This window comes from Mobula hypostoma, chromosome 3 (genome assembly GCF_963921235.1).
Source record: "Mobula hypostoma chromosome 3, sMobHyp1.1, whole genome shotgun sequence".
Classification (NCBI taxonomy): Eukaryota; Metazoa; Chordata; class Chondrichthyes; order Myliobatiformes; family Myliobatidae; genus Mobula; species Mobula hypostoma.
Genome location: NC_086099.1, coordinates 166,653,278 through 166,666,387, shown reverse-complemented (window position 1 = coordinate 166,666,387; position 13,110 = coordinate 166,653,278). Strand labels below are relative to the sequence as shown.

Genomic DNA, 13,110 nt, shown 5'->3' with positions numbered 1-13,110 from the left:
GAAATAAATTCAACATTGCATTTGCCTTCTTCACCACTGCCTCAACCTGTAAGTTAACCTTCTGGGAGTCTTGCATGAGGACTTCTAAGTCCCTCTGCACCTCTGATGTTTGAACCTTCTACCCATCTAGATAATAGTCCACACTATTGTTCCTTTTACCAAAATGCATTATCATACATTTCCCAACACTGTATTCCAAGTGCCATCTTTTTGCCCATTCTTCCAATTTGTCTTAAGTCCTGCTACAATTGTATTTCTTCCTCAGCACAACCTACCCTCCACCTATCTTTGTATCATCTGCAAACTTTGCTGCAAAGCCATAATTCCATTATCCAAACCATTGACAAACTATGTGAAAAGTAATGGTCCCAATACTAACCCCTGAGGAACACCACTAGACACTGGCAGCCAACCAGAATAGGCCCCCTTTATTAACACTTGCTGCCTCCTGCCAGTCAACCATTCTTATATCCATGCCAGTATCTTTCTTGTAACAGCATAGGATTTTATCTTGTTAGACAGCCTCATGTGTGGCACCTTATCAAATGCCTTTTGAAAATCCAAGTAAATGACATTCACTGCCTCTCCTTTGTCCACCTTGCTGGTTATTTCCTCAAAGAGCTCTAACAGATTTATCAGGCAAGATTTCCCTTTACAGAAACCATACTGACTTTCACTTATTTTATCATTAATCCCTAAGTACCCCGAAACCTCATCCTTAATAATAGACACCAACATTTTCCAGACCACAGAGGTTAGTCTAACTGGCCTATGATTTCCTTTCTTTTGCCTTCCTCTCTTCTGAAAGAGTGCAGTGACATTTGCCATCTTCCAGTCCTCCAGGACTATGTCAGAATCAAGTGATTCTTGAAAGATCTTGACCAATGCAGCCATTATCTCTTCAGCAACCTCTCTCAGGACTTTGCAATGTACTCCATTTGGTCCAGGTGACTTATCCACCTTAATACATCTGAGTTTGCCTGGCACTTTTTCCTTTGACATAGCAATGGCACTGACTCCTGCTCCCTGACACTCACGGACCACTGGCACACTGCTAGTGTATTCCACAGTGAAGACTGATGCAAAGTACCCATTAAGCTCATCTGCCATTTCTTTGTCCCCTGTTACTACCTCAGCAGCATCATTTTCCAGCAGTCCAATATCAATTGTCTAGTTCGCCCTCATATTGCATCTTTTCCCTTCTTATAGCTTTTTTAGTTGCCTTTTGTAGGATTTTAAAATCTTCCCTGTCATCCCACTTCTCACTCACTTATGCTACCTTATATGCCCTTCCCTTGGCTTTTATGCCATAGCAGTGTCTGCATAATGACACTCTCAGTCCAACCCCCAATCCTTAAAGTAGATCTAACAGAAGTATTTCAGAAACACGAGGAATTCTGCAGATGCTGAAAATTCAAGCAACACACATCAAAGTTGCTGGTGAACGCAGCAGGCCAGGCAGCATCTCTAGGAAGAGGTACAGTCGACGTTTCGGGCCGAGACCCTTCGTCAGAACTATTTCAGAGAAATATAGAACAGGCAATTAATTGTTTTTTCACTTTTATTTGCATCCTCCCCAAAATCTACCCCATGACATAAAGAACACTCTGATTTTTTTTTCCTTGTATAGTGAGATACAATGTGAAACTTTTCTTACCTAAAACTTTCTTGAGCAACTGTTTCCATCTTTGTTGTAGGAGTTTCACTACCTGCTAAGTTTTCTGCAGCTGACCAATTGTAAGGAGATGCTCCACATGTCAAAACAACCTCTTTGTCACACGTCATGCAACAGAAGCCCCAGCCCTGAATGTGAAATGTTTGCCTCGTCCTATTTTCAGCACAAATTCCCTTTAATTTTCCATCTTTAAGTCTCAACTTATCCTGCATTTTGCTGCCTGAAACCGCACAGAAAACCTCCATGTTATCAGAACTCAGATTTACAGGATGTAAACACTTTAAGGTGATATGAAGGGTGCGATATTAGAATTAGGTTTTCTTTCTACTAATTATAGTTGGAGTTCAACTAATGATGGGGCTAGATGGAATGTTTTCCATTAAAAATTGCAGCCATTTTGATTCCTGACAATTCTCTATTACTGCAACCTGCTGTAGCTGCCAAATCACAAAGAAAGCATTTAAACTCTGGAAGCAGTGCAAAAGAGGAACAAAGGGACTGATCTCATTCCAGGGGACCGACACTGGACTAACAAGCAAATTGGGTGTTGAAATTATAACATTGCACAGAACTGCAAGACTGTGAGACATAATCTTATGATATTTTATTCTACAAACTCAAAACACACATGATTAATTTATTTGTCATAATCATTGGTAATCATTTTCAGATTATTGAAACAAGCATCTATATTCTAAAATGCTGTAACACAATTTTAGAGTCTTTGTCACTCTCTCGTGTATTGCCAATTCTTCACAGCTACATAGATGACCCCATACAATTTATCATTTTCCCTTTGAAAAACACTTTTGAGATGCCGACATTGATTTAAAGGAATTTATAAATATAAATAGTTATACTTTTGAAAAGACCAGCTCAGAGTTGACCTTACATGGTTTGCAAGTTATATCAACAAAGCAAACTCAAAGAGAAGACCTGTTCCTGTGCTGCTCTATTTTAAAACGTGGAAGACCCTCAGCATGTGAGGCAGCGTCCATGTAAAGAGAAACTGCTGCTTCATGCTACAGATTCTGAAACAGTTCTTTGTTCCAACGATCCCTCCCCCACCTTTTCTGCTATTCTGAAAGCTGACTAGTTTTCTCTTTTTCCTAATCCTACTGAAGCATCTTGATCTGAAACGTTAACTCTGTTTCTCATTCCACAGATGCTGACAGGCCGGCTAAGATTTTCTTTCATTATCTTTATTTTAGATTTCCAGTATTTGCATTTTTAAAAATTAGTTTCACTTACGAGGGTCAGAAAATTTGGGTCATACCTTAAAATTAAACTGTGCCATTCAGATAAAGTTACAATTTAAACTACAAAGAGCATATTTGTAGTTAACACCAGAAAAGAATGGTCAGAACCTGAAATGCTTGTTAAATTGATGGACCCCCAACCATTAAGAAACGGTTCTGCAACAATGAATGGAAGTTGATTTGGATGACTGAGATCAGAGTGATCATACTCGCCTTCATACTGAGAACCTTAGCAACTCAGTGAGCTTATCCATTGTCTGACAAAATAAATAATTTGGGTGATTTGCAGTTTAAATTATATTCTTAAACCAAGGCCACTGTTGGAGATAGACAATAGACAGTAGGTGCAGGAGTAGGCCATTCGGCCCTTCGAGCCAGCACCACCATTCACTGTGATCATGACTGATCATCCACTATCAGTATCCAGTTCCTGCCCTATCCCCATAACCTTTGATTCCGCTATCTTTAAGAGCTCTATCCATCTCTTTTTTGAAAGCATCCAGAGACTTGGCCTCCACAGCCTTCTGGGGCAGAGCATTCCATATATTCACCACTCTCTGGGTGAAAAAGTTTTTCCTCAACTCCGTTCTAAATGGCCTACCCCTTATTCTTAAACTGTGGCCTCTGGTTCTGGACTCACCCATCAGCGGGAGCATGCTTCCTGCCTGCAGCGTGTCCAATCCCTTAATAATCTTATATGCTTCAATCAGATCGCCTCTCAGCCTTCTAAATTCCAGAGTATAACTAGAGCTGGCTCAACTGAGACAGGTTAGGGAAAATAAAATGGGTCAGACTTCCAATTTCAAACAGTAATTGAGTGAGCCCTGCTGGAACCGCACATCTGGAGGCTGGATGAGGAAAGAACCACACACACTGTGCAGCTTACGATGCACATCCTACCAGCACTCACTGTCAGCCTTCACTCATGAATGATGGCCACACGAGAGAGACCTTAAGACATAGGAACATAATTAGGCTGTTTGGCCCATCCAGTCTGCTCCACCATTTAATCACAGCTGATCCTTCTTCTTCCCTCCTCAGCCCCACTACCTGGCCTTCTCCTCGTAACATTTGATGCCATGTCCAATCAAGAACCAAGAGCTTTAAAAGAAGACTAAGCTAGCAAGGAGCATTGATAAAAATGGAGGCGGGGGGGGCGGAATTGGCTTAGTGGGAAAAAAGTAAAACAGGGAGATAAGGCATGGAAGCCACCAAGTCCATACTGACCTTCAAGCACCCATGTCACTAATCCAACCCTAATCCAATTTATTGTCTTCATGGTCCTTTCAATTTCCCTAGAGACCACTACTCACCCATACGGGGAACCTCTAGTGGCCTATGAACCTACCAACTTGCACATTTTAAGATGTAGGAGGAATCCTTAGTACCCAAAGGAAATCCCTATGTCCACAGGGAGAATGTATAAATTCCAGAGAGATAAACAGTAGAGGTCAAAATCAAACACAGGTTACTGGAACTGGAAGCAGCTGCTGAAAGTAGGAAGTCTGTCTTCTGAACCTGTTAAGATTTGTTCACAGCATTCAGATATTCTGCACAATTTTACATCAGCAATTGAAGTCAAAGTCGAGTTGATTGTGATATGCACAAGTACGTGGATGCACAGGTGCAATGAAAAACTTACAGCAGCATCACAGGAAAAACATACTTTGAGCATAAATTACACACAATATTTACAAGAAAAGCACAATTAGAACATAAAGAAGTCCATTTTAGTGCAAAGTGATCAGAGTGGTCAAAGGGTTCTAAACTGCAGTGATTGTGGTTTTACCGGTTGATTGAAGAGCTGAATGGTTGATGGAAAGTAGCTGCTCTTGAACTTGGTGGTGTGGAACTTCAGCTCTCTAAACCTCCTGCTCCAAGACCTTTTCTCATTGATGAACATGAGCATCTACCCCGTATTTTCCTACCAGCTGTTTCCTGAACTGTAATAAACCCAACAGAATTTTGCTTGATTATTTTGCCACATTGCTAGCTGCTTCTAATGCAGGAAAACATTAGTGAAATTTTACAATTAATTGCTTTTCTCATATTTACATATTTCTATTTCATTACAACACTGAATGCTATTTGGCCCATCAAATGTGGCTGTTCTTAGAGCAAACCTATTCTCCCATTTATTTTTCTTTAACCCATTTTCTTATAGATGCCTATTAATAATCCCCAATTCTCCCACACTAAGGGAAATTTAAAGCAGTCGACTATTTTAATAATGAAAGGTTCAAAGGTTCTAAGGTTCATTTATTATGGAAGTATGTTTGAGATTCTTCTTCTCCAGATAGCCAGGAAACCAAGAAAACCATGGAAGTCAGTTCAGAGAGAAAATGCAAACCCACCCCTCCCACACACACACAAAAGGAATGACAACACAATCATCAATCCCCAAACTCCCTCCTCTGCACGGAATGCAACAAGGACATCAACCCCCCCCCCCAACCCTCTGCCCCGCATGAAATTCAGCAAGAACATCAGCCTCCAAATACACCTCCCCACACAAAGAAGCTAACAAAAAAATGTAACAGACATTGAACCGCACCCCTGGCGCAAAAAACGAGAAAAAATGGACATGTCTTTTGTTGGCGAAGGGTACTGAAGCACCTGGAGGAAACCCATGCAGAGACAGGCTGAATGAGCAAACTCCACACAGACAACATTGGAGGTCAGAATCAAACCCAGGCGGCTGAAGCCATGAATCAGTTGCACATACTCTTTCAACAAGGCCCGAGAAGTAATTCAATGAGAACCAAACTATGAGAAGAGGAAGTCTTTACTCTACACTCTTGCTTCATTGCTATTTGGGGCAAACTGCACCAACCTTGGGCGTAATATTACTCATCAAAACAGCACTAGCAGGGTAGCTGTTACTAGGATAAGCAGACTGAAAATAACATTGGATATATCTGGTCTCAATTTGCACAACTTAGACCTGGTGCAATCTACATGTGTTGTTTTCTTGATATATCAAGGCTTATAGGTAATAGAACTGACAGAATGTTAAAAAAAAGTTTTAATCTAACTTTTGTTAGATTTGATTGGAATTCATGAAATTAATGAAAGAGAATAATGTTCTTCTTGGTGTGATATACTTTACAGCGATGGGAATCTTGCTACAAAACAGATCGTCTTCCTCCAGAGACCATCACTGCCAAGCAAAGAGAAGAAAAAGGAGCCAAAGGTAAATGGCCTCTTTTTTTTTGTTTGCAAGTGTAACTTTATACAGCATTTTGCACAGCAAAGCTATGGAAGATTAGTTATGCTTGACTCGACTAGGTTGAAGTCAGTAGAACAAAGATTGCTATTGTGGATTGAATCACATTTAAAGAGACCGTGTCAGTATGAGTAAGGAAGAAAGAGCACAGCGGCGTGTAATATTCATCATGGTGCCATCGCACAAATCCAATCCAATGATGTTTTCTTTAATATTCTCTGAAGTTGTTGCCAGTGAAACACGTTGTTTCTAGCACTATAAACAAACTGCTGGAGGACCTCAGTTGGTCAAGCAGCATCAGAAGAAGCAAAGGGATGTTCGTCATTTCAGATTGCAGATAATATCTAACCCACTGAGCTTCACCAGCCTTTGGGTTTTTGCTCCAGATTCCAGCTTCTGCAGCCTCCTGTGTCTCCATGCTGTTTCTAGCTTTTGGCAATATCCTTCTCCTTTCTATTCTGGTTCTTTCCTCATCAGCACCTTTCATCTTTCTCTCTCTGTCAGTTGCCACCCATTCCCTTCCACTCTGTGTCCTTGTTCAGTGCTGCTCATAGAAACATAGAAACATAGAAACATAGAAAATAGGTGCAGGAGTAGGCCATTCGGCCCTTCGAGCCTGCACCGCCATTTATTATGATCATGGCTGATCATCCAACTCAGAACCCAGCCTTCCCTCCATACCCCCTGACCCCTGTAGCCACAAGGGCCATATCTAACTTCCTTTTAAACATAGCTAATGAACTGGCCTCAACAGTTTGCTGTGGCAGAGAATTCCACAGATTCACCACTCTCTGTGTGAAGAAGTTTTTCCTAACCTCGGTCCTAAAAGGCTTCCCCTCTATCCTCAAACTGTGACCCCTCGTTCTAGACCTCCCCAACATCGGGAACAATCTTCCCGCATCTAGCCTGTCCAATCCCTTTAGGATCTTATACGTTTCAATCAGATCCCCCCTCAATCTTCTAAATTCCAACGAGTACAAGCCCAGTTCATCCAGTCTTTCTTCATATGAAAGTCCTGCCATCCCAGGAATCAATCTGGTGAACCTTCTTTGTACTCCCTCTATGGCAAGGATGTCTTTCCTCAGATTAGGGGACCAAAACTGCACACAATACTCCAGGTGTGGTCTCACCAAGGCTTTGTACAACTGCAGTAGTACCTCCCTGCTCCTGTACTCGAATCCTCTCGCTATAAATGCCAGCATACCGTTCGCCTTTTTCACCGCCTGCTGTACCTGCATGCCCACTTTCAATGACTGGTGTATAATGACACCCAGGTCTCGTTGCACCTCCCCTTTTCCTAATCGGCCACCATTCAGATAATAATCTGTTTTCCTATTTTTGCCACCAAAGTGGATAACTTCACATTTATCCACATTAAATTGCATCTGCCATGAGTTTGCCCACTCACCCAACCTATCCAAGTCACCCTGCATCCTCTTAGCATCCTCCTCACTGCTAACACTGCCACCCAGCTTCGTGTCATCCGCAAACTTGGAGATGCTGCATTTAATTCCCTCATCCAAGTCATTAATATATATTGTAAACAACTGGGGTCCCAGCACTGAGCCTTGCGGTACCCCACTAGTCACCGCCTGCCATTCTGAAAAGGTCCCGTTTATTCCCACTCTTTGCTTCCTGTCTGTTAACCAATTCTCCACCCACACCAATACCTTACCCCCAATACCGTGTGCTTTAAGTTTGCACACTAATCTCCTGTGTGGGACCTTGTCAAAAGCCTTTTGAAAATCCAAATATACCACATCCACTGGTTCTCCCCTATCCACTCTACTAGTTACATCCTCAAAAAATTCTATGAGATTCGTCAGACATGATTTTCCTTTCACAAATCCATGCTGACTTTGTCCGATCATTTCACCGCTTTCCAAATGTGCTGTTATCACATCCTTGATAACTGACTCCAGCAGTTTCCCCACCACCGACGTTAGGCTAACCGGCCTATAATTCCCCGGTTTCTCTCTCCCTCCTTTTTTAAAAAGTGGGGTTACATTAGCCACCCTCCAATCCTCAGGAACTAGTCCAGAATCTAACGAGTTTTGAAAAATTATCACTAATGCATCCACTATTTCTTGGGCCACTTCCTTAAGCACTCTGGGATGCAGACCATCTGGCCCTGGGGATTTATCTGCCTTCAATCCCTTCAATTTACCTAACACCACTTCCCTACTAACATGTATTTCGCTCAGTTCCTCCATCTCACTGGACCCTCTGTCCCTTACTATTTCTGGAAGATTATTTATGTCCTCCTTAGTGAAGACAGAAGATTATGAGAGAAATTATTCAATTGGTCTGCCATGTCCTTGCTCCCCATAATCAATTCACCTGTTTCTGTTTGCAGGGGACCTACATTTGTCTTTATCAGTCTTTTCCTTTTTACATATCTATAAAAGCTTTTACAGTCCGTTGTTATGTTCTCTGCCAGTTTTCTCTCATAATCTTTTTTCCCCTTCCTAATTAAGCCCTTTGTCCTCCTCTGCTGAACTCTGAATTTCTCCCAGTCCTCAGGTGAGCCACTTTCTCTGGCTAATTTGTATGCTACTTCTTTGGAATTGATACTATCCCTAATTTCTCTTGTCAGCCACGGGTGCACTACCTTCCTTGATTTATTCTTTTGCCAAACTGGGATGAACAATTGTTGTAGTTCATCCATGCAACCTTTAAATGCCTGCCATTGCATATCCATCGTCAATCCTTGAAGTGTCATTTGCCAGTCTATCTTAGCTAATTCACGTCTCATACCTTCAAAGTTACCCCTCTTTAAGTTCAGAACCTTTGTTTCTGAATTAACTACGTCACTCTCCATGTTAATGAAGAATTCCACCATATTATGGTCACTCTTACCCAAGGGGCCTCTCACGACAAGATCGCTAATTAACCCTTCCTCATTGCTCAAAACCCAGTCCAGAATAGCCTGCTCTCTAGTCGGTTCCTCGACATGTTGGTTCAAAAAACCATCCCGCATACATTCCAAGAAATCCTCTTCCTCAGCACCTTTACCAATTTGGTTCACCCAGTCTACATGTAGATTGAAGTCACCCATTATAACTGCTGTTCCTTTATTGCACACATTTCTAATTTCCTGTTTAATACCATCTCCGACCTCACTACTACTGTTAGGTGGCCTGTACACAACTCCCACCAGCGTCTTCTGCCCCTTAGTGTTACGCAGCTCTACCCATATCGATTCCACATCTTCCCGGCTTATGTCCTTCCTTTCTATTGCGTTAATCTCTTTTTTAACCAGCAACGCCACCCCACCTCCCCTTCCTTCATGTCTATCCCTCCTGAATATTGAATATCCCTGAATATCCATGTTTGAGTGTTGTGAGTAAAGTAGTAGTTCAGGTTGCTTCTGTGCTGGTCATGATACCTCAGATCAGATTCCTTGCCATTGGCAGGTAGGAGCCACATTGGAAGTTGAAGGAGGGGGTGAAGGGGCAGTCACTACATTAGAAGGGGAAAGGAATAGTGCTTTATAATGAATGAATTGAGAAAAGGGCCCGCTGTGACTTAAGTACAGAAAAACAGTCAGAAAGGGTTGAGGATTTGAAAGAAAACACAAGTTATCTTGAATGGAAATTATCTGAGCAGTCAGGGCATCCAGGGTTATGGTGAGAAGACGGGGGAGTGGGACTAAATGGGAGAATGGATCAGCTCCTGACAAAATGGTGGAGCAGACTCGATGGGCTGAATAGCTGACATCTGTTCCTTTGTCTTATGGTCTTATGGAAAGGAAACCTATTTTACATGGTGAGCTTAGTAGGTATACAGACGGATGTTCTTAATAAAACAGTTCCCTATGTTTTGCATGTGTAGTGTTGGCAAGAATAGACACAATTTAAGTTCCTCAGGAGCTTTTTGTTATGCTGAATTTTGCTAATAATTGCAGTATTCGGACCACATTTTACATGTACTCTTTTATGCCTTTATATTTGCTATCTGTGTATTTTCTCAAAAGGTGTAAGTCCCACCCTTTTTAAAATATACATTTGATCCATGTGACCTTTTTCTCCCACTCTGAGGAGCCACACAGATGGCTGTGATGAGAATTGGCATTACTTCACCATTACTCTGAAGAGACACAATGTGTAGAGCATTAATTCATTCCAGTACATAAGAAAGTGTTTTTGTTACCCACACAAACTTTATGGGCTACAGCAGTTATTTCTAGTAGAACAACCAAGGGAACAGAATCTTATTCAACTCTCCTGCAGGAAAAGGAGCCTGTAGAACTGAATTAATCAGATGAAAAGCACTAACTTTATTCACAGAACAAACACTGTAGAGTTGTAAAATATTCTATTTCTGCTCTATATAATGAACTTCTGGTGTCCTTTATAACAATGGGAATCTTGATACAAAACAGATTGTTTTCCTTCAGCCACCTTGGTGGTGCCAGAGGTTGTATTGAAACCAGTGCAAAACTGAGGCAGCAATGTTGTGAACTGTTTAGTATTATTTGGATGGTGTATATTTGAATTACTTGGGTTTATGGACTTCAGGCATTTAAACGTTCCATAACGATGCCACAAGAAATTAACCATAGCTTTCTCTAAGAAGAGAGAAGGTCATAGATGTAGCCGGGAAATTAATCTGCAGACAATCCTAACAAAAATTCAACTCTGTTCTCCATATTTGTCTGCAGAAAAAATCAACAAAAGATGAAAAATCAAGCAAGAAAGACAAAGGCTGTTTAAAAGATAAAAATGGCAAAGCACCTCTTACAGTGAAGAAATCTAAAGAAGTTTCAGACGAGAAACTGGAAGAAAGCGTGGCAAAGAATGGAGACAAAGAAAATGTTGAAATTGGAATTTCCCTGAAAACAGAGGGGAATGAAAACAATATCCCTGGGACTGAGGGAGTGCAAAGCTACATATGTGTGACAAATGCTGAGGGGGCTGGGAGTGCAGGGTTAAGCACAGTTCCGGAAAATGTAATGAACAAAGCCCATGATGACAAAAATATTTGTGAAAATGAAGATGTGAAAGTAGTACAGGAAAAGCATGAAAATGAATGTCAAAGTGATACAATTAGTCAAAGTGAAGGAGAGGCCTGTCAAGCAAAAGTGAATACTCCAGTGAATGGAGAATGTATTGTCACTAGTCAGCACCTTAATAACATGCCTGCCCAGGCCTCGGAAGAAGCAATTGGATCCATCTCAGAAATAAAGCCTATTGCACCTGAGGAAGGGAAAGGAGGTGTAGAATTACATGATGGTGAATAATGCAATATTCTGGATAATAAAAAGATAGTGCAATTTTTTTTCCCCTGTGAAGTCTGATTGTAAAATTTTTGCTGGTCTGTTTGTAAAATTATGCCCATGTTGTGTCACATCCTTAGTGAATGAACTCATTCACACACACACTTGCTTGTTATGTGATAAAGCAAATAACAATAGTTTATGCTAGAATTCTGTGTTTTTATACTACAGTTGATAGTATGACATTCTAGCATTAAACTTAATAAGAATGTAGGTGTTACAGTTAATATTACAGTAAAATCTATTAGTTGATCAACAGCAAATAAAATATTTTATACAACAACAACTTATGCTTGTCAGCAGTTTCCTCTCACAGGATTATGTATTTACTATCATTTAATATTGCTCCTGTAAATAAAATATTGTTTTCATTGAGAAACTCGCTTCAACATTTGTATTTTACACGTTCAAGTATTATAATGCAATTTTTTTTTGTGATGTTAAAATCACAACCTTGGGTCTGATACCTGGGCCATACAGAGTTAATGGATCTCAAACTGGGTGAAGACGGGCATGGTTTATTTACAGCAGAGGTTATCAACAGCCAGACAACATTTCCTAATCCCTGTCAAACATGCATCACGATTTTGATTGACTGTGATGCTTTATAACAGGGGTCCTCAACCTTTTATGCACCGCGGACCGGTTTAATATTGACAACATTCTTGCGGACCAGCCAGCGGGGGAGGTGGGGTGGTGTTAATCACGACCGGAATATGGATGATGAGGCAACTATAAGTCACTTGTTTATCTAACGAATTTAACATTAAACACACAGCGCATATTTTCCTCGCATGAATATAGTAATAAGTCAATTATAACAGTGGTTCCAAGCCTCCTTGCCGTGAAGAATGCAGCAGTGGTCGGAACGTACCTGATGATACGTTAGACCCCTACCTGATGGTGGGGTCTACATCAGGGTCCTACATCCAGGGCAAGCATCAAAAAGGGCCACTTTTCAACATAATTGTATAAGGGCTAGGAGAGTTATAAAAGAGCGCCTGAAGGCTTTGTGTGTCAATGCAAGGAGCATTTGTAACAAGGTGGATGAATTGAAAGTGCAGATTGTTATTAATGATTATGATATAGTTGGGATCACAGAGACATGGCTCCAGGGTGACCAAGGATGGGAGCTCAACGTTCAGGGATATTCAATATTCAGGAGGGATAGACATGAAAGAAAAGGAGGTGGGGTGGCGTTGCTGGTTAGAGAGGAGATTAACGCAATAGAAAGGAAGGACATAAGCCGGGAAGATGTGGAATCGATATGGGTAGAGCTGCATAACGCTAAGGGGCAGAAAACCCTTGTGGGAGTTGTGTACAGGCCACCTAACAGTAGTAGTGAGGTCGGAGATGGTATTAAACAGGAAATTAGAAATGTGTGCAATAAAGGAACAGCAGTTATAATGGGTGACTTCAATCTACATGTAGATTGGGTGAACCAAATTGGTAAAGGTGCTGAGGAAGAGGATTTCTTGGAATGTATGCAGGATGGTTTTTTGAACCGACATGTCGAGGAACCAACTAGAGAGCAGGCTATTCTGGACTGGGTTTTGAGCAATGAGGAAGGGTTAATTAGCGATCTTGTAGTGAGAGGCCCCTTGGGTAAGAGTGACCATAATATGGTGGAATTCTTCATTAAGATGGAGAGTGACATAGTTAATTCAGAAAC

General features: G+C 41.2%; 1 protein-coding gene across 1 annotated transcript in view; it reads left to right on the top strand.

Annotated features, from left to right (window-relative positions):
- LOC134343598 (raftlin-like) overlaps nt 1-11,803 on the top strand; it is a 106,495-nt gene extending 94,692 nt beyond the window's left edge. Inside the window, exons 9-10 of the mRNA XM_063042362.1 lie at nt 6,046-6,127; nt 10,824-11,803. Coding sequence (XP_062898432.1) covers nt 6,046-6,127; nt 10,824-11,402 — 661 coding nt within the window. The 3' untranslated portion in view covers nt 11,403-11,803. The remainder of the gene's footprint in view (nt 1-6,045; nt 6,128-10,823) is intronic.
- Nucleotides 11,804-13,110: the final 1,307 nt, after the last annotated feature.